Source organism: Brugia malayi, assembly GCF_000002995.4.
Source record: "Brugia malayi strain FR3 genome assembly, contig: Bm_v4_Chr1_scaffold_001, whole genome shotgun sequence".
In the NCBI taxonomy this organism is placed as follows: domain Eukaryota; kingdom Metazoa; phylum Nematoda; class Chromadorea; order Rhabditida; family Onchocercidae; genus Brugia; species Brugia malayi.
Genome location: NW_025062475.1, coordinates 1,628,630 through 1,650,936, shown reverse-complemented (window position 1 = coordinate 1,650,936; position 22,307 = coordinate 1,628,630). Strand labels below are relative to the sequence as shown.

At 32.1% G+C, this 22,307-nt stretch overlaps 3 protein-coding genes across 5 annotated transcripts; 2 read left to right on the top strand and 1 right to left on the bottom strand.

Moving 5' to 3' along the window:
- Window positions 1-736: 736 nt before the first annotated feature.
- On the bottom strand, window positions 737-7,148 carry Bm2795 (DEAD/DEAH box helicase family protein; the record flags this gene model as incomplete). The annotated part of the gene is made up of 17 exons (XM_043076231.1): window positions 737-810; window positions 1,210-1,378; window positions 1,835-1,980; window positions 2,164-2,373; window positions 2,498-2,599; window positions 2,789-2,968; window positions 3,135-3,228; window positions 3,474-3,619; window positions 3,866-3,965; window positions 4,303-4,431; window positions 4,591-4,767; window positions 5,085-5,256; window positions 5,356-5,532; window positions 5,762-5,907; window positions 6,190-6,337; window positions 6,759-6,838; window positions 6,972-7,148. 17 exons carry the CDS (start codon window positions 7,146-7,148, stop codon window positions 737-739), a joined length of 2,427 nt encoding a protein of 808 aa, XP_042932165.1.
- A 2,559-nt stretch (window positions 7,149-9,707) lies between these two features.
- On the top strand, window positions 9,708-15,114 carry Bm5435 (the record flags this gene model as incomplete). 2 transcript variants are annotated; one of them, XM_043076229.1, is made up of 10 exons in its annotated part: window positions 9,708-10,145; window positions 10,682-10,811; window positions 11,018-11,141; window positions 11,483-11,568; window positions 11,766-11,953; window positions 12,154-12,278; window positions 12,618-12,843; window positions 12,997-13,119; window positions 13,494-13,760; window positions 13,984-15,114. In XM_043076229.1, 10 exons carry the CDS (start codon window positions 9,708-9,710, stop codon window positions 15,112-15,114), a joined length of 2,838 nt encoding a protein of 945 aa, XP_042932163.1. The 2 variants fall into 2 exon arrangements, with proteins under 2 accessions (XP_042932163.1, XP_042932164.1); XM_043076230.1 differs by having other exon boundaries at window positions 9,906-10,145.
- Window positions 15,115-16,406: 1,292 nt separating this feature from the next.
- On the top strand, window positions 16,407-21,969 carry Bma-hsp-75 (the record flags this gene model as incomplete). 2 transcript variants are annotated; one of them, XM_043076228.1, is made up of 12 exons in its annotated part: window positions 16,407-16,664; window positions 16,823-17,030; window positions 17,477-17,645; window positions 17,813-18,125; window positions 18,448-18,573; window positions 18,806-18,921; window positions 19,311-19,458; window positions 19,833-19,960; window positions 20,184-20,368; window positions 20,670-20,755; window positions 21,156-21,371; window positions 21,850-21,969. In XM_043076228.1, the coding sequence occupies 12 exons, from the start codon at window positions 16,407-16,409 to the stop codon at window positions 21,967-21,969; spliced, it is 2,073 nt and encodes a 690-aa protein (XP_042932162.1). The 2 variants fall into 2 exon arrangements, with proteins under 2 accessions (XP_042932162.1, XP_001895498.2); XM_001895463.2 differs by having other exon boundaries at window positions 16,452-16,664.
- Window positions 21,970-22,307: the final 338 nt, after the last annotated feature.

Sequence of the window (22,307 nt, the reverse complement as noted above, 5' to 3'; positions counted from 1 at the left end):
GTCAATTTCTTCCATGTGACAATTTTTAATGATAAAATCTACCGCAAAAAAAAATAGCTTATCTATCACACTGTTAACGTTAGCAACCATTTTTCAAAGAAAAATTTAACTCCCATTCCTTTATCGTTTCATTCCTTTTTCTCCCTGAGAATTTTCGGACAACAAAGAATGGATGAAACTAATTCGGAAGGCAACTAACATTAACCCTAAATCATATGAAACCAACTTAACAGATCGAGCATTCACTAATCAAAATTATAAATATTGCTGAATTCAACAAAAAAAAAAAAATAGAGTAATTCAACCAGAGATTTCTTCACTAATATGTTTGTTATTCACTTGCCAAAGTTCTAAAACCACACTAGTCATGTCATTTAATTATCTTAAACAGTGAGAATAAATTAGAGATCAGCAGTGACATATGATAAAAACGGAAACGGTTTATCTAAAAAAAAGAAACGGTAAGTAAAAGTTTTCTCCAAAATATGAGGTTCATTGTATTCATAAAAATTTTCAAAAAATAAACATAATAGAAACAGTGCGTTTTAGTTAATTGACAGCTTTTAATTAAAAATATGAAGAAATATAAAATTTTTAATCTTTTGACTTCAATAAAAAGATAAGACCTAAAATTAAGCAATATTGCCGTTTCCACTTACAAATAGCAAGAATAACAGTTTTATTATCAATGTACAAAATACAATGGAGAGCAATTACCGAACTTATAATTCAAAAGTTAGTGCCATCGTGATCTCTTCTTGCTGCCAAAAGTTGGACAATCATCAGTGCTAGTATTTTTCTTACAGCTTTCTAAAAAAGTATGAAATAAAAAATTAAAATCAGTTGAAGCTTGAAAACCACTGGCAATAAATAAACAGAATGAAATAGTACACTGTTAAATGCCACTCATCAAAGATGTTGAAACGAATTCATCCCACAACAATGACTCATAAAAGGAGAAGAATGGTAATAAAATCATGAAAGTAAAATGATTAAAATAATACCATCGGATCTAAGTTTCTTTTTTTTTTTCTTTTTGCTACAAAAAATGATTTTTGTCTTATATTTAAGAAAAAAGAAAAAATAGTTTAAAACACTTCATTATTCTTCTACATGCAGCAAATCAAAAAGTACATTTCTCATTGGTCGAAGTTATGCACTACGCTCAAAATCATTATTTTTATTTTCTTTCATTGCTAAGTAAAATACCTTCGCGAGTAGCAAAACCACTATTAATTGAAGCTACAACTTGTCGATTCACAGCTTCGGCCGCTTCTTCAAGTTTTCTTTTCCATTCTGGAGTTGGATCAGTTGCTGGAGCTCTACTTGCTGCCCATTCATCGCTAGATGATGGACGAAACGTACTACTAAACGAAGACTGCAATATCATTTTTATTATTCATAATTCAAAATTTTCCACTGAAATTTTTATCTTTTCAAAACAAACGCTTTTAAATACAAAAGTTGAGTAGCTCAAATAAATCGGATAAATAGAAATTACCAGCTTATTTAATATAATCATTTCCCAGATGTATTATGATACCGGACATGGCTCTGCCAACTAATGAACTACCAAATCTAATCTAATTGTTGAAAATATTCGATTCGAGCCGGTTATGACTAATCATTATTAACTATAGAAAACGAAAACTTCAGAGATGTACTATCTTGCTTTAACACTATTCAGCTCTTAACTGTTACAATTCGAAAACAAACTGCAAATGATCATTAAAAACCAAATTATTTCTCTTCGCCTTCCACTTTTCCATGAACTTTGGTAACATACATAAAGAAATAAGATATATTATTACTGGAAGCTTATATTAATACTAACTTTGAAAGCGGCTTTCATGGCTTGCAAACGATTTGTGGATCCATCAGTAGCTTTTGCCATATCCAGCACATTCTTCGCCTTTTTCTGACCTTCCTCAAAGTTTAATGCTCTAGCTATGCTAGTAGTACCTGTATCAGTCCGTGGATCTACAAACATAATATATTAGCTACATAATTTTATGCTTTTTAAACTAGTTCGCATTTGAAACATCTCTGATTTCAAAATACCTAGTTTTCCTAAGTTAACATTTAGTTAATTTCATTCTTTCATAGGAACATAAAAATACTTTCAACTTTATATATATAAATTATTAGAGAAAAACTACTAACTCTTTGCTTTTGGTTTATATCCTAATCCAAGCCTCTGTTGCGGTCGGCTTGCTCCTCTTTCCCGAGAATTACGAAACCAGGATGACTTCATCGCCAACTGGAGTAACGGCTCGGGTACAATCTGATTGACACTCTCTAGATTTCTCACTAAATGTCCAGCCATTTCTTTGTCGCTCTCCTGCACCAAAGTATATGCCCAACCTCTCTGGCCTACAAAATGAGTTTAAAGATTATCATCCACTCACAAACTAAATCAGTGACATAAAAGCAATTGGCTGAACTAAAATGAATCGAAAAAAAAAAAAAACAATGCTACAAAAAAACAACAATATACCTGCACGTCCCGTCCTACCAATTCGATGCACGTGAGTGTCAATATCACGCGCTAAGTCGAAATTGATTACTGTTTTAATTTCTGGAATATCAAGACCACGGGCTGAAAAAAAAAAAGAACAGAAATGAACAACTGATTATTTGCAAAATACTTCAGGTTTAACAAAATGTTTTTGATTACAAAACCAAAAGCGAGAAAATGCACATAGACTGAATTTAAAAATTGTAAGATTGTCTAAGCTCCTAATTTAATACATTTTCGTTTAAAACCCAATAGAGAACTTTTTCTTACCAGCTACATCTGTAGCAACTAAGATATTTGCATCTTTCCGAAAAGCTTGCAATTTCTCATTACGCTCTGCTTGCAACATGTCACCATGCAATAATATAGGCTTAAAATCTTTGGTACGCAAACGATTCGCTACATCCTCGGCGTGTATCTTCTTTGTCACAAAAATGAGAACTTTTCCCACTGTAATCAAATTAATTAGAAGGAGTAAATATTTTTATGTTAGCCAAATTTTCTGAAGGGAAGTGATACTATCTCCATTTGCAATCATAAATTAGTGAAAAGACTGAATACATGGTTTTATTTGAAATTGTTTCAAAAATATAAGATAGATTCAACAAGAACTTACTGGATGAAAATTTTACAAGATGATTTAACAACCACTGCCATTTCGCATCCGCATTTTCTAATACTTCAACCGTTTGTATAACGTCAGAATTTGCCTAAACTCCCCAATATGTTAAAACCCTTGATGAGCTGTGATAGCTAGAGTAAATTAGATATTCTGATTAAGAATAAAATATACAGAACATAATTACAGGCCTTCTCAAAAAACTAGCCATTGTAGAGGTAACCATAACGAGCAGTCAACTGTAGTGGATGTGAAACTGAATTCTCATCTCAGGACTTGTATCTTTATAAGTTGCCTAAGTGCACTTCACAACCTTTATTTTGCTATAATTTTTACCTCTCCAACTTCTCCTTGCACAATGCGAACAGGATCAGTCAGTGCTTCTCGGGCCAATTTCTCTACTTTACTTTTGAATGTCGCACTAAACATCAGACATTGCCGGTCGGGACGTATGTGATCCGATATAGATTGCACTTGCGCTTCTGAAAAAATACATTGGATCAAGTTAACCTATGTTGCATCAATCGTAAAATTTCTACAAACAAAGTTTTCTTTTGTTACAGCACATTAACAATTAAAATCTAAAAAAAAGTAGCTGGTCAATAGTCCAATAAAATTTGCATATCACGGAATTTATCACTATCGGGCTACTTTTACGATCTACCTAAAGTGATGTAGCATAAAAATTTTACAGAAAAAAACAGCATATTAAATTGGTGATAACTGACCAAAGCCCATATCAAACATTCGATCAGCTTCATCAAACACCAGAAAAGTCACACGAGTAAAATTTGTTGCATTAATTTTCACTAAATCGATTATACGACCCTATAAAAAATTCGCAATACTCGCGAATCAAAGAAAAATATTTTCATGACAAGCTTAAATTAAAAGTTGCATTCTTCCTGAGCATCATACTTTTCCCTAAAAACATTTCAAAAAATCATTCCAGCGTCTCTTTGTCGTATATTATAATATTCCAAAATAAGGTATGAATATTATCATTTAAAACTACACATTATTTATTTATCTGTAGTTTGAAATATGATTTCTGAACAGAGATGGGATCGGCCGAAAACAACCAAAGTAAAAAAAAAATGCACAAAGAGAAGAGAAATAATCTATAAATTGTTATGAATATGGAATCAATTAGTTTAAAAACTACCGGTGTTGCAATGACTAATTCAGCTCCTTCGGTAAGTGCATTCTGTTGCTCCCATTTGTTTCCACCACCATAAGCACAAACAACATTAATGTTGTACACTTTGCAGTAGCGTTTAGCTTCTTGGTATACCTACAAACAAAAACATTAAGAAAAAGCATACAACTCAAAAAAATACAAAATAATGAAACTATCCATATTAAATTCACTGATTAAAACATAAAATCAAATAGCTCAAGACTTTATTGTAGCTTACTGCAGCCCAGCACAAGTAATCACGGAATATTTCACCTGCAGTGCTAATTCTCGAGTTGGCACAATAACCAGGGAAATTGGCCCATCACCCTCCTTCAAATCGGGCTGATCCATAATGTGAATGATAGCTGGCCATAAATAAGCCACTGTTTTGCCACTACCTGTCTTGGCAATTCCCAAAACGTCCCGTCCACTTAATGCTGCCGGTATAGACTGAAATGTTTGTATTTTAATTTAATTACTAAACAAATTAAGTGCCCTTTAACTATATCCTTATTTGTTTACCAATCCAAAAAGAAGGAATGGAAAATAAATTTTTTAGCAGTGCATCAAGATCAACAGAGAAAGAGAATCAATCTGTGATTTCTGCCACACTGCAAAATAATTTCTTTACCATCTACACTGTGTTTAACTACAAATATGGCAATTGCAATAAAATCGCTATATTAATCTGCCATGATACTTTCAGAATGAAAAAAGAAGCAGAATTCTACTATCATAATGTTCTGCAGCCATAACAACAAATGCACCTGAGCTTGTATAGGAGTGGGATGTTCATATTCTGATTTCCGAATTACATTCATGAGTGCCTCATCGAAGCCAAAATGTGCAAATGCAGTGACCGGCTTTGGTGGATTAAAACCAGCTACTTTCAGGTTCAGACTGTTTCGTAATTCAAAAACTTTTATCGATGTCATCGATCTGGAACTTTCGGATTTTGATGAAATATTAAAAACTGAAACACAAAATGTTTTTACATATTATGAGATTTACTAACACTAATTAAAGAATTAACCTTACTTTATTTGTTCATGTTCATGATAAAAATTTTTGTTGAATGGCGCATATTCCACTGTTGTATGGTCAATCGATTGAAGCGGATCGATCACTTTCTTCCATGTCCAAATAATATTACCATCTTCATCGTATTCATATATTTCATCTTCAAGTGTATTTGTTTTATGTTCTTCCATAAATCTGGAACATTATTTTCTCGTTTTCGTAATCGATCCATAAAATTAATAAAGATGAACGAATGAAAATCCAGATTATCGCATTTCTAGATAAGTTAAACCTCTGAGTTGTCAAATTAATTGTTGTAAAAACCTTGACTGTCAAGACCTCGATAAATTTTCATAAAATCAGATTTTCATTAAATCCTAACTATAAAAAATAAAAAAAAACAAAAATAAAATCAACTATTCACTTGAAATACGATTCTTGCATATCCTCCTCATCAATATCAGCTCGCCCAAGCCCTTTGTCTTTATCTTCCTCTAAAGTGGCACCTTTCTCTATTTTTACACACCGTTCTTTATCCTTTCTTTCACTTTCCGCCTTATCTTGTTTTGCCTGCAACAAAACAAAGTACAGTTTTTGAAGTCAACTTGGAATGTTGTGAGAACTGCAAAATTATTTAATAACTGTGACTTCAAAAAAAAAAAAAAAAGAAAAAACCTGTTAACATAATAAAAGCAGAGACAAGCTTTAAAAACCAGAGCTAACAGAAAGTCAAACAACTTTCGTCTTTTGCTTTTTCGGTATGATGGATTAATAAATAATTAATTAACTTAAGATAAAGAATTTTCTGTTAAGAGCAAAATGAAGGAAGTAAAAATAGTTGGGGAATGAGACCTGTTTATCAACTCCCGCCATAAAAGCATCTAATGGATCTTCCTCTTCGTCATCGTTAACATCATCACTAGCGGATATTGCATTTGCTCCAGGACTTCCGGGCACAGGCTGATATTCTAATTCATCATCTGAATCCTTCTCCAAATACCTAAAGTATACGAAGCAATAAATCTGGAAACTTAATGATGAAAGCATATATCAGCTTCACGCCAGGACGTATTGCTATCTGACTATTAGATGTGTAGTGCGATTGCAACCAAATTTAGATTTAAATTCTTTTCATAATCTCATCGGAATTATGAAAATTAAATTGAAGTTCCCATATACAGCGAGCTGACCGATTTAATTTGGAGATGGCAAAGGTTATGCAGAAAGTGCCGATGAGTAGATAAGAATAACACAAAGTCGTATAGACGCGAAGACGAAAAAAAAAAATTCGCAATCAAGGTTATATCTAGACCGAAATGCTTCAAAGTGACCACATATTATTTGAGTTTGTTTTTTTTTTTTTTTTTTTTTTTTTCTAAATAAAAAACGCTGCACCATCAATTTGCTTAGTGCCAACTTACTCGTCATCGTAGATTTTCTTCTTACGCGGTTCAGGCTTGCCAGTTGTGGATTTCCCACCGTTCGACATCAAAGCATCGTACTAACAACAAAAATACAAATCAAAATGCTCAATGGAAACCTAACTACCTAATAAATTGAAAGTAATTTTACGAAAATCTCGAATATTTTAATGTAACTTAAATAATAAAAATTGAAATACTTCAACAATATACCTGTTCTTCCTTCTTGCGTTCAAGATCTTTGGTCATAGCATCACTCGCAACAGCAGCAGCGTTTGGAATTGTCAACTGAGCTGGTGGAGGTACAGCACCCATAAATCCTGAGGCAGTTGGAAAACGAATGGTTGGTTCGAAATCGGAAGGCTTGGAATATGCAAATCCTCTGCGCATGTCCCTCAAAAAAAAAAAAAAAAAAATGCTTTACAAACTTGATCAAAAAGTATAATAGCTAAAGTATTCTCATTATAACAACAACTATCAAATCTCTCCAAACTATCTCTTGCGAAATTATTTCTCAAACTATTTTAAGCTTCCGAAAATACCACTCAATCATCTTCAACATTATCCACAAATATTACAATTATGATTTTGCCTAAAACGATTAAACTAAACTAAGAAAAATTAAACTAAAAAAAAACACAATTAATCAATAAAAATAGAAATAGTTTGCATAAAATATTTTCTTGAAATATACAAAATTTGCTATAATTCAGTTCTTTATGTGACCACCTAAAACTAATTCATGATTCTTATCAATTCCTTAGAAGATTAATTGCTAGTATTACATTGTATTTTAGTCTTTACAACAATGGTATGTTATGGTATGACAAATTTCTCAACTATTTGGAAATTCTCGAGTTCCCTGCGCTATTTAGGAATCCTCGGGTTCCCATAACTTTTTCCCAATCACTATTTTCTCGAAAATATCACCCAATGATACCAACCTGAGCAGAACCCTAAGCCAACAATCACTTAATGTGTATTGCGGTCCGATGGTCTGTGAAATTTGGTTTGTGAAGCTTTTAATGACGGTTGCGATGCGTGATTGAGTGGTTGTGAAGTTAGGGTATTCTGGGTAATAAGAATGGGCAAGGGTAAGCATTGGGTAATTTGGACATTTTTGGTAAGAAGAATAGACAATCAAATTGAACATTTATGAAAATCCTAACAAATTTGCTCATTTTGATTTTAGAGAATTTCGAGATTTAATTCAATGAATTAAATTGTTTTGTATTGCTCAACAGTACTTGATATTTCGAGAACTTTTTACATCTTTATTTTTTTTATGTGTCAATTTGTTTTAACTTTAATCTTATGGACTATTATTTGTTAAGTAGCTTCTCTCTTTAAGTTTTCTTGTATTAAGTTTTCCAAAATGCTTTATTTGGTGCTAACCCTGCGTTTATATCTTTCACAAATTGGAACGAAACTTGTAATCAAAATGTGATAATATAGTTGCTGCTTAAATCTGAAGCATATTGAGATATATTTTTAAAAGTTCAACTTTAACAGTAGAGTAGTTAAGATTAGATTGTACAAATCATCAGCAATATTGTTGAAAGAAATGATTTAAAGACTGATTTATTGTTATGGAATTGTACCTTAATACTACGACATAATTCATTAAGTTAGTGAGCATTTCTCGTCAATAATTGATTTCAGTGCTAAACTTAAAAATATATGTAATATGTATTTTGAGGTTGAGGTATAATTCTGTCTGTGTTCAATTCTTATTATATTGAAGTGCTTTTCTCTGAATAGTACTCAACATTCTAGTTTATTAAAATAATAGATTTTTATTACATCTCTTTTCTATCATTATCACTGTTCCATCCTGACTGGGAATGCATGTTCAAAGGAATAACTTCACTCAGCTAAAAATTGATAAATGGATCAAACTGTAAAGTTAAAACTACTCGAGTCGTCATTGTTTCAACTGCTTGTCTTCTTATTAAATATTTTGTTTGTATCAAAAAAAATAGGTAGTTAAAAGAAATAAAAAAAAAAATGTGTAATGTTAGTGATCCAAATCGTTGGAAAGTAGAATTGGAAAAGGGAGATTGAGACTTAAATATTTTAATATTACAATTTCATTAAGTATATCAGTGTGTAAATTAACTGTTATAGTATTTTTATGATCTTTTACCTATTAAAAGAGTATACAAATATTCTGCATAATTTTATGCTTTATGGATGTATTGGGAAAGGAAACTCTAATCACTATTCGGATGAAACTAATCACTTATTCAGATGATAGGATTATCTTTTAGATTAAAAAAGTTTGAATAATTAATTTAACCGAGTTTTTGTTTGGTCTTTAATGATAACGTTTTATTAATCATTTAAATCTTTGTTCATATTCAAATAACAGATGTGGATAATAGGATAGAAAGTTAGAATAGTAATATGACAAGAAATTTCACCAATTTATGATATTGTTATTGTTTATTCATTAAATCTTCAATTGCATTTGAACAAATTTTCATCAGTTTTGTATGCATTTATTGGTCATACATAAGCATTAATTTTCTCTTCAATGTTTTGTATCCGTAAGTTTGTTGGAGAATTTTTTGAATTTGTTAAATTTGATATAACTATAATTATAACAAATACAGTAACTCGTCTTTGTTACTAAAAGCATTTGCTAGATAATTTAATCTGTGTTTTATGCAACAACAATATCTTGAGTCATTTTTTCATTGATAAATCCAGCACATATTTGAACTAGTTAATTGTATCAATAATGTTAGAATTTAACAAATAAGTGCATACGTATAGCTCCACGTACTTTCCTATTCTATTTTTCACTGGTAAATTGATCATTTGAAGATGTGCTTTAAAAGTATTTGTAGCTTCACTGACGAAATATTTTACTCAATTTATCAAAAGAAGAAGCGAATATAAGTAACAGTTAAACACCGAAGAAAGTTCATCATTACGGGTTTCTGGATGTCGGCACAGACAGGATCGAAAGTGGATGAGGAAATTAGATCAGATCCAGGAGTTAGCACTTCTGCTACAGCAGTTTCTCGGCGACGGATCATCTATCGACCATTTTCAATAAATCCACAAACTTCAACAACCACTGTTACAGCAACCATAAGGGATACTCTAATAGCTGTTCGAGATGCAGTTGCTGCGTCTATCATGACTACTTCCTCATCCACTCTTCCAAGAATATCTACTAGTAATGCTGAAACAGCGTCCATAAATATTCACTCTTCTACTACTTCTACTTCTAATGTTTCACAACAACATACAGTTTGTTCGACCAATCCAGAAACGAACGTAACTACACCTACCATTAGTGCTATTAACAAAGTACCCCGTCGATGGGAGCAGTGGAACAGCTCAGAAATTAACGCATTTTTCGAAGGTATCAAAATGGTTAGTAGTTTTATGAGAAGAAGTTTTCATCTATAATCTGTTTGAATTATTTAGGGTTTCAAAAATTGTCGGGGTCTTTCAGCACAAAGCGCTTTTTGCCAATGCATATGAGCTTAATCGATCTCAAGATATAAAGCTTTTCCATCTAGAAGGTTTAATGATTTGAAACGCTTAACAGGGAGCAATATTTTACCAATCTGCCTTAAAATTTTTGGAACACATTAATACTTTTCATCGTGTTACACAATCTTAACCGTTGCGGTCTGTTATCGTGTGGAAACACTTCGGATGGATTTTATAAATTTTTTATGTTTAAATAATAATATTTGAACAATATGATTTTTTTACTTTATTTGGGTAAGAAAGATCTACTATTTGGTATTATTTTTTGATTCATGGCTATCTCAGAAAGGTACTCATGAATCAAAAGAATCCATTTCCGATACTAAAATGTCGTGGCCCTGCCAGAACACAACAACTTCTGAAGCAGTGACCAACGTTGGATAATATTTATGGTAGATGTTTCAAATTTGTAGTACGGAAAAGATTTCGAACAAATGGCAAAATTGATGGCACGAAGGAAGTTAAACAAAGACAAAGATCAAGTCCGTAATTACTATTTCAATTCGCTCAAATTGCTGAGATCTTCAACACGCATTGATGAAAGTTGGTTTTTTCTTAATTTAAATTTCTCTTGCATTTTCACAAATTAGATTATACCACTGCGAAATTCTCAGCAGGTTTATTGTGTTCGGTGTCAAATACTATGAAAAAGAATACTGGTATAGCTATATTGACATCTTCCAAAATGCCGAGAAGTCAGCAAATAATAAGAGATCCCTTCCACATCTTTAATATTTTGGAAACTTCAGCTTTGATGGCAGGCATACCACGAGATGTTAAGGAGTTGTTTATTTTGATTAATGGATTTGAATGGAAAAGAAGAGTTTGTGGCAAGTTTGATCAAGTCAAATTTCAACAGCTTGTCATGGAAGGGTTGGTGTACTTTATTTTAATTTTCAGATTTCTAATGGTTGAAATCCGAACTTTCAAGTCTTGTCTCTATTAATGGTCCATTCTCCCTCATATACTGTGTTGAGCTCTAATAATTTCATATGTGTATAAACCATGTAGCCCTTACAACTCTTTCTAAAAAGATGGAGTTGAAATACTGCTTTGGCTACTTTTGCTGCATTATTCATTATTCATTTTGAGATTATTATTAAATTTCTTTCTATTAAAAAAAAAAAAATTATTGTAATTTGTTAAACAAAATATAACATTATAAATTACCTAACACTATGAAGAATTTTGTTGGTTAAATTGCTTCGTTATAGATCAACGTATGAGAAGAAAAGAAAGAAAAAACAACTAGTGTTGGTACGCACACCAGTTTGTCCTTCTCTGCAAAAATTTTTTCCAAGTAGGTCGAAGTTTTTTTATGATCATTGATATTATTTAAATGGAAGCCAGTCGGAAAGTCAAATCTCTTAGTGGAATTTCTCTGAACCTGAAATTGAGTTTTAGCTTTTCAGCCGACTTTTATTTTATTGTTTTTGAAAATGTGTACTGCTCCATTGTTTATTATTTTTAGTGTAGATGTATCTTATCTCTTTCCAGGCTGCAGTTCATCACCATTACCATCGCATATTTTTATATGCCTCACACCAAGAACTGAAGCTGATCGTTATTTTGTGGAACAACGTGGACAAAATCCTTTGATTAGGATCAGGGTTGCTATTGGCGATCAGCTTAGTCGTATTTTCTCATTTCTTAAGATAAAATGGAATTTGAGGATGCAAAAATTGGTAACATCCACTTTCAAATTATTTACATTTTTTTTTTTTTTTCACATTTCAATTACTTTTGAAAATAATTGTGAAATGCACCACTTCCTGCCATGAGTTCACGGTGACTTGATGTTTGACTTACAATTATTTCTTATAAAATTCGAGAAATGTGCTTTCTTCATATTTTCTTTAGACACATTGTGATAAAATTTATTTAGCTTGGAAACATGTCAAAGGAAGAAGAGCAAGTGAAGGTGGTATTATATCCGGATAAGACAACCCGTGTGGGGAAGATAATTGTGAATCTGTATGAGGCTACGCCAACGATATTTTCAATAAATAGGTAAATCCTTTTATATTCGTACTATATAAATTAGAGCATAAAGAACATGATTGGAAGAAAAAATTTCCCTAAATTTAGTCTCAGACCAATTAATAATTGCATTTGGAAAGTAGACTCCTTTTAGTTTCATTCGTGACTTTTATTATTCTAAGACAGATTTATAACTTCATCTTTCTTTGGATGATAGGTTGAATATATATAGTACTCAAATTTTTTCAGTGGGGAATAAGCTTAGCTTTATTTTAAAATTTCAGTTTTAAGTTATTTTTTCTTAGAACAATCTTTATTGCTTATATTTCCACTAATATTTTTTTATGCCAAGGTTAGATATATTTTTAGGTTAATAAAAGAACTTCAACGAACAGGGACCATTGAGCAATGCAATGAATTGTCTAAACGTAGGAATGCAAATGTTGGCGAAGAAACATCTGCAGATGTAGACATGCCAAATGCGACAGAAGATGATGATGATGATGGACCGTTTACAATCAACGGGAACAAACTGCGTGGTGGACTTACTGAAAAAAACGTTTGCAAAGCTACTGTGACTGAATTATATTATTTGGTATGTAGTTATTAATTCGTTTCATTTTTTAAGAAAATTCAACCAATTGCTTCTACTTAACGCTAAATGATTCACAGGAATAATGAGCAATTTTCCTTTTAGTTACTTATTCATAAACTTTGTGACGATTAAATATGATTCTTGCAATTTGAGTGTGGGAAAGAGTCTGAAATCAAGCTTGTTTATTCGACGGGAATGAAGCGAATGGGCGATCCTGAGCCGTGGCGTATTTTTCTTCATCTTTTAGATCGTGGTTATGGTGATAATCTTTGTAAGGTAGGCTACTGCTTTTGATTTTTGGATCTGATTTGTGAATAAATAATAACTCTCAACTAGTTAATTTAAAATTTCTTCATCATTTCGTGTAGTCAGCCTTGATTTTCACTATGAAAACAAAATTTTAACGTAATGTCTCAAAATGATGTACTGAAAATAAATAGTAAAGTTTAACATTGCAAACTGTTCTTTGCCAATCAGAAATAGGTGCTTCTTCCGAACTGAGGTGTATCCACCTCTCTCAAAAGAATTCTAACATTTTGCTGGATTTCTTAGTTTGATAATTATATTTACATAATTACTAATGTTTGAGAGTATTGCAAAAATAAAGTGAGAAACATGAATGTCACATTGTTTTACTAATATTTTTGCAGTCTCTTGCTGACCCTCAAAGGATAACAGAATCGAATGAATTTATAGAACAAAAATGGCAAGAAAGGATTAGAAAAAGATGTAAATCAGCAAATACTTTTTCGGAGCAATCATCTGGCGGTCCAACTGCATCGGCTGAGATGATGGAAACAACTGAAGCTGCTGCACATGAAATAGTAGAAGCAGAGAATAGTGCTTTTATGCAACAGCTTGAAAGTTTGAGGGTGAAAAAACGTGCTCGTCCATTTCATCAGCGTTTTCCTGGCAAAGTGAGTTTTCTGTAATTTATATAATTCCAATTCAAATAGTTATTTGAAATACTGGAGAGGTGATTGATGTTTACTAGTTTCAGTTTTTGTTCTGAATTTTTGTTTAGACTGCCTGTTATTAATTGTAAATGTTCTGCAGTCTAGGGTACACTCGCACAAATTATTAAATTGTGAAAAAGCGGCGTGATCTATCTAAATATTTTTTACTTTCCTTTTTTTGCAGAACAATGGGATCATACAGTCGGTTGCATTGAATCCGCCATCAGTTCATCCTATAGCAAATGCAGGTTATCAGTTGGCTGATCCTGTTTTGGGGTCTCAGAGTGAACGATCAGGTACAGCGCAGTCTGATCAATTTGCTTTTTCTGCTAGTGATACAGCGGGATCAAATAGTGTTGCTGGTAAAACAAGATCTCGCGATGGTACTAGTAGGATCTGGTCTGATGTGGGAATTTCTGGTGGATTCAAGTCTGACGATAATTCCGATGGAATTAGGTCAGGAAATGAATACCTACTGCAGGAAACTAATGTTTCATCGCATCCAACACAAGTTCATCATGTGACGGATGGAAGATACCAGTTGGTTAATCCTGTATTTCTGGCTCACAAAGTAGCAACAACAACATCGTCAGTGCAATTTGTTCCTTCGTCCGGCAGTAATGTTCGTGGAGTTGAGCACAATAATAATAATTTCATGCAAGACACCAATATTCTGGTGTGTCCTGCGCAAGAAATGACAACAGTACAATATCAGATAGCTGGGTCTGTATTTATTCCCGAAAATACTCATTCAACATCAGGACAATTTGTTCTTCCTGTTTCCAATACAGTTAATTCCGAAAATGAACACTTCATTCAAGAGAGCAATGTGGTTCAGAAGATTTTAACACCGACAGTAAATACTATCGAATCAAGTGAAGACTGTGATCGTAGCAGCATACCTTCGTCACCACTGAAGGAGAGCAGCCTTCTAAGAGAATTGCACAGTGCTCCGTCAATGGATAAGTCGATAGAAGTGATGTTACAAGAGAATAGTACTGAATGTTATCGTTTTGTTGAACAGTTTGCTTCAACTATGAATTCTCGATCAAATGTTGTTAGCAATTCAATTAATGCGGAAAGCGAGATAACTCGTATCGCACAACAGCTTGCTCAGTCTGCAGGAGATGCACTCAGATCCATCGATAGTAGTAGCAGTAGTAGTAGTAGTGGTAATAGTAATAGTAGAGTGAGGTCTGATGATGATAATGGTTCAGTTATTTCTGTTGGTACTACGAATGTGACTAAATCATCCAAAAATAATACTCTCAAAATTAAGTCCTGTAATCATAAAGAAGAAATGCAAAGACTTTGATGTTCTCTATTGTTTTGGTTTTCAATTTTTATTTGCTTAAAATAGTTTTTAGAATAGGGAAGGTGCAACAAACCTGAATTTTACTTTTTCATTACTTTGTAGAAGTTTGAATTCTTTGAGCTTTCTTCACGTTCTGCTCATCTTGTTTCTGTTTTCATTTCTTATTTTGATATTTTTTTTCTTGTTACTTTGTTTTTTTAAAAAAAGCAGGGTGGAATATGCCGCATTGCTCTCAACTTAATATATTTTTTTCGATATCGAGGTTGGATCTTCTGGAAGAATTCCAGAGATTTTTAATAGGATTCAATGAAATTTTAGATGTGCTGAGCAGTAGTTGTAGTAGTTCAGTGTGGAAAATCTGTAATTGCTTTGTTATTTTTATATTATCTTGGTGTTTTACCCAATTGAGCTGTTGAAAGAACTCAGTGAGATATTAGGAATCTTAAATAATTATCTTTAAAAATTATACCCTTGTTCCGTATATTGTTTATACTCATTGAAGGAAAAGATGAATTTTTGACTAAAATTCTTTCAGAGAACATTCCTCAAAAAAGTTTTGGTTGTTTTTGTGGTTTGTTTTGCAATTTTGAAGACATTTCGTTCCATTTCTTCATTAAACTGCCAAAATTTTATTTCTTGCTTCTAAAAAGTTTAATACCACAATGTTTTAACGCTCATTGTTCTTAAGAAATTTTAGTAACAATGACATGACAACTGAGAACAAAATCGCACAAAATCTAATTCGAAAATTTCAATTTAATCTATTATTGTTCCTGACAAAAAGTTTTTCTACATCTGATCACTTATGCATTTAGTTCTTTCGCGTCTGAGTTATTGTGAAACATTTGGGAAAGGTTTTTAAAAAAAAAGCCGTGTAAATGATTTGTAAAGTTATAGTGTAAAGCTTGTTTGTTTTTGTTTTTATTTTCATGTATGGAATTTTTGTATTATATCAATAAAATTTGTTGAAAAATTTTGTTAGATGATTGTATTCTGTCGATTGGGATAAAGTCCATCGAAGTTATTTTAGAAAATAAACTGCCAATAGGATATTCCTAAAAATTTCAGTCAAAACGGTTAAACATTGTATTGTATCAAGTAATAAGAATTACAATTACTACTATCATGTACAAATACTCTCCGAAGTATGATCTGGTAACTGTTATCCAGACAACTGATACATCTTATCAAGCATGTAATTACATCACGTTTCACTATTGTTCAAGATTACCTGAGAGGTTCAGTTGGAAAGAGTTTTTCCCATTGTAGAAAGTTCAATACCGTTTTATTTAATGGATTATTTTTCGAAACGTAGATTTGACATAATTTTCAGGTTAATGGCATCTAGACGAGGTGTTATAGTGTTACTTCGTTCTTTGCATCGTCGTCCATATTTTGTGTCACCATCATGCAGTATTGCATCTACGGGTCATCTATTTCACACAACTCGATCAATCGCTAAGCAGACAGCAGCTGAAACTTTTGAATTTCAGGCAGAAACAAAGAATTTGTTGGATATTGTTGCAAAATCACTCTACTCGGACCAAGAGGTTTGAATGAGTCATTAAAAAACCTTGAGTGAGCGGTATTTTTGTAATTTTTGTAAATAGTTGAACCTTCTTGCTCTGTATTTCGGATTGAATAGTCTTTGGGATCTGTCCTCTCTTCAATGCGACCAAAATTTCATATATATATATCGATTTTCAAGGTTTTTATTCGGGAATTAATATCAAATGCAAGCGACGCTCTGGAGAAGAGGCGATGCAAACATTTGGAAACCAATAAAGATACAAATATTGCTTATGAAATTAAAATAACCACGGATGAAGATGCACGGTTGATTATTTTCGAAGATAATGGGATTGGAATGGATAAGGAAGATTTAGTGAACTGCTTGGGTACCATAGCTAAATCAGGTGCAATTTTCGTTAGGGTTCTTTTGTTTCCTCCGAATGCTGTTCTGTTTACTTGATGCCCTGCTTTCTTTCCTTTTTATCTTCCTATTAATATCTTTCTATGGTGTTATATGGTTCGGAAAATTTTTTTAGTCCCTGAAAACGTATCAAAGGCGTTGACACCTCATGAAAAATTTGGATTTTGTTAAAAACATACAAATTTTCAACTAACAGTTCTTTATATTTGTTGTAAATGACATAGTTTGAAAAGGAACTGAGAAATTCCTTTTTTTTTTTTTTTGTTTGTAATTTTGAGTAGAAGACAAGGTGATATTATTGGAGTGTAAAATCAGCACAAATTAAGCTTTCCAAGCCACATTTTCTATTCAGTGGTGCTGTCTTGTAATTAAATTAATTTATATTAGATGGAGCAGTCTATCCTTTTCCACTATATTTTTTCTATTCAGGCTCAAAAAAATTCATGGAAGAGCAATCTTCGCTGAACCGTGCATCTACTGAAAGTATTATTGGACAGTTCGGCGTCGGTTTTTACTCAGCATTCATGGTTGCAACTAATGTTGTAGTGAAAACACGCAAAGAAGATAGCGACAAAGGTTATTTGTGGAAGTGGAATGGGTATGTTTGAATAACCCATTTTGCACCGGCTCCTTACAGAGCATTCAAAAGCTCATTTCTTTTCTGGGATAAAATATAATTTGAGTTATCTTGCTGATTCTTTCGTAATATGAATCTTCTCTTCATATATTGACGAATTTAAAAATAGATAACAGTAAATCTTCTAGAGGTGATGCGTATTCAGTGGAAGAAATCGATTCGTTACCTGTTGGTTCACGTATTGAAGTTACCCTTCGTCCGGATAATGCAGCGGAATTTGCAAAAAAAGATAAGGTTGTGGAGATAATCAGCAAATATTCCTATTTTATCACTCTACCGATCACGGTGAATGGAGAACGGGTGAATACCGTGGACGCAATTTGGACAATGAATCCGAAGGAAGTAACTTCGGAAATGCATGATACCTTTTTTCGACAACTCGCCAAAACACATTTACCTCATCTAGTAAATGATCGACCACAATATACTATTCATTATAAGGTTACTAAATTTATTTAGTCAGATTTAATTAATGGTTGAATCATATCTAGATAGACAAGTTTTTTTTTTTTGTAATTATGCTGTATGCTAAATGTTTGCTTCGTCACTATGGTGATATAAAAACACCAATCCATTGGCCATAGGTACTGATGGCACAATTAACTATAAGCTGTATGCACAAAGGTCCCTATAAAGGTTTTTTTTTTTCTTTTTTTCGATTACCTACCAAACAAATCAACATGGCTAGTTCAGAAATTCCAGCAATTTGAAAAATTCTTATTGTTAATTTTGGGTTCAAAATCGAAGCACATACATGTTGTAGGCAGATGCTCCGATAAACATCAGATCTTTGCTGTATGTTCCATCTCACAATGTGTCGCAACTTGAGTTTGCCAATTCTGCCGATCAGTCAGGAGTGTCTCTTTATGCACGAAGAGTCCTTATAAAGGTTTCTTTTTGATTACTTATGATTGAATAAGCAGTTTATTTTTTATGTGCATTTGCAAGTGACAATGCTCTGCAGTTGTGTTATGTATTTACCAAAAAATCAATATAAAAAGTTTAAAATTTTCAGCAATTTTAGCAGTAAATAAAAAAACTATTTTATTCTGAAAAGAAATAATGGAAAAATTTACTAATTGAATAAGCTTTATCAATTTATCATATGTTTTTCATTTCAGTCAAACGCCAAAGATCTTTTACCGCGATATTTACGTTTTCTAGTTGGTGTAGTCGATTCGGAAGATATTCCATTGAATTTAAGTCGTGAAATGTTGCAGATGGATGCTGTTCTTGTGTAATATCTTTTTTTCATTTATCGCGATGTCTAAATTTTGCAGATAATTGTCTTAGTAATATGGAAAAGAAAAAAAGCAATGTAAAGATTTATATGTAGCCTTTATTGTTTATTTCTCAAAATTGCTGACCTTTGCAGAAGTTGACATATAAAACCAAAAAAATGCTATGTACAATGCATCTATATAGTGAACTTGTTAGAAATTCTCTGTTGTTTTCAACAGAGAATAACTATGGGACAAATAGATGCAGCTAAACTGATGGAATAATTTGAGAAATATATTATTATCGACGTACTTTACTTTATCAGTTTCATTTGAATAAGTGATATTGCTTTAGATAACATTTGAAAATAGCCTTTGAAATTATTGTTAATTATAAATTATTCAGGAAGTTGCGCCAAATTTTAACCGACAAAGTGGTGTCATATTTTGTAAGTGAAATGAAAAAAGATCGAATAAAATACAAGGAATTTTACAGTGGTTATTCTTTATATTTTAAGGAGGGTATTTGTACCGAAACTGACCAAAACATTAAGGTTAGTCCATTTTAATTAACACACACTACAGTTTATCTCCATTGTATTTTTGATTTGGTTTCCTTTGAAAGTTGTGGCGTGGTATTACATTTTTTCTTATAAAAAAAAAAACAGATTAAATTAATTAGTTTTGTCGAAATGTTAATTTTGCATTTGAATAGGATTCTTGCTTTCTGCGGAATATTAACTTGTTTCATAAGGAAACTTTCAGGATTAAATTACTTTATGTTATGTATTTTAAATTTCTAAACATTTTGGGTTTTTCTATAAAGAAAAATGCGTTGCTAAAAAATACAATGAAATTATGTCAACTCTCATAAAGTGCTCATTTCATATGTCTCCAAATAGTTTGAGTTAATTAAATGCAGTTTTAGGAACAGATTGGTTCGCTGTTGTTGTTTGAGTCATCAGCTCTCAAAGCTGGAACTTTAACTAGCTTAGATGAATATGTAGACCGAATGCAAAAGGATCAGAATGAAATTTATTACTTATTTGCTCCGAGGTGAATTTTTTAGTTTTGCCGCTGGTTTTTCTTTATTCAGTCTTTTTTTTTTTTTTTTTTGAAGTATTCAGAAAATTTGAAGAGATGATTTCTACAAAAACATTTCGTTGCAAGCTAGAATATGCGAAGGAAATGGTATTTTCCAGTGATTTTCAGATAAATTCACTATCATAAGTTCATAGGGAGTGAAATCCATACAGTCATAATTACCTTTTTTTATCAGTCGTCATCTTGCGGAACATTCTCCCTACTATGAAATGTTCAAATCAGCAAACAAGGAAGTTCTTTTTGCATATGATGCTGCCGATGAAGTTTGTTTATTGGCTATGCAGCAGTTCCGTATGAAATCAGTTAAGTCAGCGGAAAATTGGACTCGTGCCGAAACCGATGGTGACACTCAGACTGCAAGTAAATAATATAATTTTAACTGTATTTCAAAAAATTGAGGACCAAAATGTTTCTTTATCCTTTAATGGTTTGCTTAGTTCTATGTACTTTGTATTACTAATCAGTAAAATTCACTCTATATTTTCTTCAATAAATTTTAAGTTTGTAATGAAATTTCAATTTATTCCTGAAACAGTTTCTTTTTCCAATTAAGTATGCCGATGTTTTTTGTTATTCATAATTTGAAGCGTCAAATAAGAACTGAATTATGGTGATTAATGGTAATCAAAAGCTCTACAAATTAATTGAAATTTTTTTGTAGCAATAACAATACGCGATGCTGACAAGAAAGAATTGCTTGAATGGTTAAAAACTACTTTGGGAAGCATGAAAGTCGATGAAATAAAGGTATCCATGTTTCAAATCGTTAATAAATTTGTCGGTGGAATAAATATGGATTAAATTGAATGATTGTACTAAATTACTTTCTTGTGACTAGTATGTAGGCATAATTGGTTACCACTTCTCTACTAGAATGAATGCTGGACTGAATGTAGTAGTTAATCTCGCCGTAGCAATATAATAAAACTATGACTAGATTAGTTATAATTTGAAGTGTCAAATAAGAACTCAAATAAAATTTCATTGTTAAACTTATGGTGACTATCATTATGATAGTCAAAAAGTTTACCTTATTTTATTTATTATTTTTTTTTTTTTTTTATTATCCAAATAGATCGGAAAGTATTTAGAGAAGAAAAGTTTCTTTTTTAATATAACGAACAAAATTTTTATTCCTGCATTGCAGAGCTCGAATATAACAAGTGAACATCCATGTATGATCACAATTGGTGCAGAAATGGGTGCTGCTCGTCATTTTCTTCGTGTTGGACAGGTGAAAGATATTGAGCATTTGGCTTTCTTGAAGCCAACTCTTCATATTAACTTAAATCATCCAATTATCAGTGCACTAATCAAGCTACATAAATCAGAACCGGCATTAGCTGGTCTTGTCGCTGAACAGGTACTAATGTGTTTTTTTTTTTTATTGTATTGGCAGTAAAAATTGCTTTTGAATTTTTTGAAATTGAAATATTTTAAAGACGTAAGTGTGATGCTGTTGGTAATAAACTAGTTTTGAATTTTGCAATTTGGCAGCAATTACGTGCTTGATTTTTTGCTATTATGTATCTCCGTCAGCTACGGATGTCTAGTACCCGTTCAATCTTGTCTAGATGCATAACTTCCAAGTTATCAGCAAAGCCATCTCATAATTTCTTCGGAAAAAATATTCTGCAACAAATATCTTTCTTACCGGAATTAGATGCTTACCATGTAGTACGCAGCTGCGGTGCCAGTAGGAAACATGATGCAAGGAATATCTTATGTCTCATATTCTAAATTTTTATTTTGTAGTGATTTATAATCTGTAAATATTAAGTTTGATAGAGATTTTTCCAAATTTCCAGAATAAAATAAAAACATGTTTTTCCGATTTGCAGATCTATGACAATGCATTGATAACTTGCGGATTGTTGAAAGATTCATCAAAAATGATCGACCGAGTTAATCGACTGCTAAGTGAGCTGTTGAAGCCTAAGTCATCGATACTTACGCCCTGATTTCTTTTTTTCTGTTATAGTTATTTTTGTTACTTCGGTTTATTTGAGTCACACGGACAATACCCTGCACTGAATGACTGGGAAGGTTTGATAAGTAACATTTTTTGAAGTGAGATATTCTCAATTTTGAAAGTTTAAAAAGCCAAAATAGGAACATGATGAGTTTGCTTCTCAATGCATATGAAATTCTAGCTAAAATAGAGAGTATTTGTTAGAATGAGATTTTTTTTTTTTTTGTTAAATGCTGTGAAGTTGATTGCAATAAATTCTTTATCTGTGCTATTCATATTGATGTCTTGTGTCACCTGTTAACTGAATAAAAATTGCCGAAAATAGAA